We start from the raw sequence: 5,200 nt of genomic DNA on the forward strand, positions 1-5,200 counted from the left end.
CAGCTCCATGACGTGTCACCACGACTGCCATTATGCCTCAAAGTCTCTCCCTTACAACTTCATTGGATTTAAGCATTGATGATCCTTGCTAACATGCAAATGTATTATTCTGTAAGGGTAGAAGCTTAAGGTAGTATAACATTACAAAAAGAGGACAGATATTGGAACCAGTAAAATTTTACTTTGGAGCCACCAATTCCCAAATTTGGGTATTAACTTACCACATTTGTACCCACTTCAAAGAATGGTTGGTTTGGTTTCCTGTTACACGTTACAGTCACCAAAAGAGGTAACATACCTTGGGTGCTTGGCACATAGGAAGCTCTCAGTGGTAGCTCTCATTACCATTAATAATCTCTTATAATTGGCGCTTTCAGCACACACAAGAGTATCACAAAACCTTCCACAACCCAGAAAACCTAGCTTTGCATCTGATTTCCCTGATGGAACCTTTCTTCTCTGGCCCTCCCTTCCCAAGTTACCCGCTGTAGTCACAACTCTAAGTGAGAAAGCTGGTGGGGCAGGGTCGCTTTTGCTCTATGTCCCTGTGCCAAGCAGGTAGCTGGCCTCTCCGCTCTTCCCTTTCACCTCTCGGAACATTTATCCTGTGAGCAGTCTGTAGCCTGGCTCCTTCCCCAAATCCTGAGCACCTCGGTTGGATTATGCATGGAAGAGGGGACAGCGCCTGGAGGGCAGGGGGGCTGCTCCTGGGACATCAGTGGATCTCAGGGAGACAAGGGCCTCAGGGAAACAGCCCTTCTTGGTACACAGAAGGGAGGCTGGACCCCAGGTTTTTAGTTTCCATCCTCTGTGCCTCCCCAGCTACGGAGCAGCACACATGCCCGCCTTCAAGGTACTATGCAGATGTGGACAGTGAGAGCAGCGGGGACAGTCACGGTGAATCAGGAGTCTCACGTACACTACGCCAATTCTTGGGTAACTCACAAGAAGAAAGGGGCCCTCCAGCAGTGACTGAGAACGAACTTTCTTTCTCCTCAGTGGGATGCGGAAAAGATTTAAGCTGCCACCTCTGAGCAAATCTGCCCAGAAACACAAATGACACATAAGACATAGTAGGCAAGTACACACTCTTTATTACTGGTTAGAATCAGAAAACCCCTGGCAACGGTTGATCTCAGTGAGTCAGGCAGGATTTAGTGAGGGAACTCTAGGACACCTTTGATTCAGACTAAGATTGTATCTAACTCCCTCAACCTCTGGGCTCTACCTTGCCTTGCAGCAGCTGCCATGGGAAAGAGAGAGCCTGTAGTGGGAGGGAAGGGGCCCAGGCGGCACTCTCAAGAATGCTAGCCCAGACCAGGCCAGTCAGTCCTCATAAGAGAAACACCATCTCTAGCCTGGCAGCCTCAAAGTCGGTCCTTCATGTGCTGCTCACCGGAAAGGACCTAGGGATGAGGGTAGCCTAAAACAAAGGAGCAGAATGTGCAGCCCACACTCTCCTAAGCACTGTCCTTCAAAGAAACCCAGTGATCTTTCAGGCAGTCTTGTGGGAAACCAAGGAAAACAGCTGTCCTTCCCAAGGGAGGAAACCAGCAGAGAATCAGAAAAGACCTGCCTCCACTTTCATAAGGCCTCTTTTCTGATTTCTGCCACTGCTCATCTGTTGCACTTGGGGGCAATGTGATGAACAGCTTGGTTACTCAAGTTCTCAAGTTCTTTCACATTGCTCTCAGAACTGCAAAAAAAAAAAAGGGGGGGGGGCACGGATGTCATTTCAATGGGTCTTGCCCAAAAGTGGATCTGGATGCTATTTCAATCAGTGTTGCCCCACACCTAGCCCCTGCAAAACATGGATCTGGATGCTATTTCAACTGGTTTTATCCCAAAATGGACCTAGATATTATTTCAACAGGTTTTATTAAAAAGTGGATCAGGATACTATTTCGATGAGTTTTATTCAAAAATGGATCTGAAGGGACCGGCACTGTGGCATAGTGGGTAAAGTTGCTGCCTGCAGCACTGGCATCCCCTATGGGCACCGGTTCAAGTTCCAGCTGCTCCACTTCTGATCTGGCTCTCTGTTATGCCCTGGGAAAGCAGTGGAAGATGGTCCATGTCCTTGGGTCCCTGCACCTGCGTGGGAGACTGGGAAGAAACTCCTGGCTCCAGATCAGCTCAGCTCTGCCCATTATGGCCATTTAGGAGTGAACCAGCAAATGGAATACCTCTCGCTCGCTCTCTGCCTCTGTAACTTTGCTTTTCCAATAAATAAATAAATCTTTTTAAAAAAACAGATCTGACTGTAATTTCAATTGGCTTTTCCCAAGGCCACATTGCATGCAAGGCATCTATACCCTTGATGGAATCTACATTCCAAATTATACTCTCTCCCATCATCTAACCAGACTAACTAAAAAAGGTTTATGATATATGCATCAGACAATAACTTATAAGTCTAGCTTGTAACACAAACTATACAATATCTGTTTAATGAATTAAGTGGAATTAATTTAATTTGCTATCACCTATGCAATTAATATAACAGCTCCCAAAAATCTTTCAAATTAATTTATTGTTTCAGTGGAAAAACACAATTCTACCAGAACTATCTTGTTCTTCTAATCCGCCTAATGAGTGTCCACACATCTCTCACATTTCTGGGATCCTCTCTCCACCGGAGTCTCACTGAAGTATATGGGTCCATCAGGTGTTTCTTCTGGCTCTTGGGAGATCTTCTAATAGGACAGGTTCAGCTTCTTCGGCAATAAGCAGGTTTGGTGTGGCTGACACTCAAAACGGGATCTCTTCTATGAAATTGAAAAAAGCAGCAAACATGAAAATTGCTAGGGTTTCCAAAGGAACGATAGCATTTTCAGGGAAAAGTGGTGTTCCTAAAGTTCAACACAACTTATAACTCTAAACTGAAGGGGCTGCTCCCAGCTAAATACTCAAACATGGCACCTTCAAGGAAAAGAGTTAAAGAAGTCAGGAATGAAAACAAACAAGGCTTCATGACTGCAGCTCCTCCAGGGTGTCAATCACTATCAGCCATCCAGAATGCATCACCTGCAAAACTTAAATGCAGTTATGAGAAATTCACCACTTAAAGCAAGCATTATAGACAAAAGTAGTCCCTCTTTGTTCAAGTAAATAAAAATATAAATACATCTGCATTTGTGTGTATGTGTACCCACAGGGCTCAAAAGTGGTTAATTTGGGTAATGGAATGATGGAGTAATTTAATTTTCTCTATGATAAGTTTGGTTTCAATTTTTTTGTGTGTAAGTTAGTTTCTGATAAGCAAGGGAATCTTATGAAATTGTTTTTTTTTTTTGGGGGGGGGGTGTTTTCATTCTTACTTACCTTCTTGAAATCAATGAGTTTGTCCTGGATCAACGCATCTACTCTCAACTGGCCTAAAGACTCTCTTGCATTTAAAGCAGCATTTGCGCCCTGCAAAATTATTGGTTTTACACGAAGGACAGTCCCAATTTCCTGGAGAGTAGCCTAGGGCAGGCTGCTGCTGGGACTCCAAGGGTGTTCTTCCATTCAGCTGCTTGGCCTTCCGCGACTGTGTGTGCGGTTTCCTTGGGCTTTCTCTTATGCCACGGCTCCTGCTGTCTCGCAGGGAGGCCAACCCCTGGGCCTCTTCGGGACCTTCTTGCTGGCTGTGGCTTGCTCTAAACTCCAGGGGAGCTATCCTCTGGAACTTCTTTGGACCTTCTTGCCCGCTGTGGCTTCTGTGAAACACCAGGGTGCCCATCCCCTGGAACTTTCCTGGCTCTTCTTCTTGGCTACTGCACTCACTATCCACGAGAAGGGACAGTCCCTGGGATGTCACTAGATCTTCTCCCTGGGTATGGTTCCCTTTGTCCTCCAGAGGTGCCATCTCCCGAGGGCCTTCTAGACCTTCTCCGTGGATGCGCCTCCCTGTGTCACTGGGAACGGCTCTCTCCTGGATCCCCTGCACGACTTCTTCCTGGTTGTGGCTTCCACCATCACCCAGGGAGGCCATCTCCTGGAGTATCTCTGGATGTTCTTCCTGGCTGAGGCTGGTGTTGTCCCCAGGGGGGACTGTCTCCTGGAGGATCTCAGCACTTGCCTCCTGGTTGTTGTCCTTCTGAGGGGCCACCTCCTGGAAGACCATTGCAGGCCACGGGCCAGGTGGGAAGATCCCCACAGGAGGCTGTGAAGGTGGAACTGCTGCAGCTTCTGCTCCCATGAATACCGTGGGTTGTAGAGGTAGCAAGAATGGGAACCCCACTGGTGGGTAGAAAGGAACAGAGTTTGGCACTGTCATTGGCAGAGGTGGTTGTACAGTCTGGACCCAGGGGTCTGGGTGTCCAGGCATGGAAACAACAGCTGTTGGAGCTGGCATCTGGCCAAACAGCCTGCCATGTGCCTCCATAGCCACCATCCCTCTCCGCTGCTCTATATTCAGGGGCCACGCTGCAGCCCAATGTTGCTGCTCAGCCCCCAGCCCGAGACCCATTTCATGGCCTGGAGGGGCAAACTGGGTAGATGGCTCCATCTGGAGCAGCCTCTGATACAGCATATCGCGCTCATTCAGCGTCACCTGCAGGGCGGCCCGTACGTAGTGCAGCTGTGCTGCTGCCATCTCACGCTTCTCTCGTAGCTGCTGCAGCTCAGAGGCCAGAGCCCAGGACGCTACCTCGCGTTCCTCCACCTGCTCCTGCAGCTGCTGGAGCCTGTGCATCTGCTGCTCCCTCTGCCTCGCGGCAGCTCTCACAGCCAAAGCCAGCGCACTCCAGGCGCAGGCCCTCTTGAGGGACCGCGGTACCTGCGGGTCGACCACGACTGCCTGAAGCCGGTCCTCGACCTCACTCCAGGATCGGGAGCGGAAGGCCACGTAGAATTCCGGGCCGCCGCCATTCATGAGGACTTCATCGTTGATAAAACGGATCACCTCATTGTGGTGGAAACCACTGGCGGGATCCCCAAAGTCCACAGCCATGGCCGCCGCGGGCCAGTCAGGCAACCGCCTTCGGTGGCAGCCGCCACTGGTCCACCCCTCCCTCGCCTCCTGGCTCGGCCCTGTTTCAGTCTTTGCTCAGTCCTAGCCACCCGCTTCGCTTCTTTCTCCCGCCTTGCCTTTGGTGGTCACTCCAAGCGACTGATTCACTCACCACACCAACCGTTGGCAAGTGGCGCGTCACAGAGCAAAGCACTGAGTCACGCACGCAAGGCCTGCTGGGACAGCCTCACGTGCCACAGCGCC

General features: G+C 49.8%; 1 protein-coding gene across 1 annotated transcript; it reads right to left on the reverse strand.

The window, feature by feature from the left end:
- Window positions 1-3,334: 3,334 nt before the first annotated feature.
- TEX13D (TEX13 family member D) lies at window positions 3,335-4,936 on the reverse strand. Its single transcript, XM_062183019.1, has one exon. The coding sequence runs from the start codon at window positions 4,934-4,936 to the stop codon at window positions 3,335-3,337; it is 1,602 nt and encodes a 533-aa protein (XP_062039003.1).
- Window positions 4,937-5,200: the final 264 nt, after the last annotated feature.

This window comes from Lepus europaeus, chromosome X, assembly GCF_033115175.1.
Source record: "Lepus europaeus isolate LE1 chromosome X, mLepTim1.pri, whole genome shotgun sequence".
Taxonomy (NCBI): domain Eukaryota; kingdom Metazoa; phylum Chordata; class Mammalia; order Lagomorpha; family Leporidae; genus Lepus; species Lepus europaeus.

Excerpts from the sequence above, each read along its gene's own strand:
- TEX13D (XM_062183019.1), bottom strand. The coding sequence starts at position 4,936 with ATGGCTGTGGACTTTGGGGATCCCGCCAGTGGTTTCCACCACAATGAG.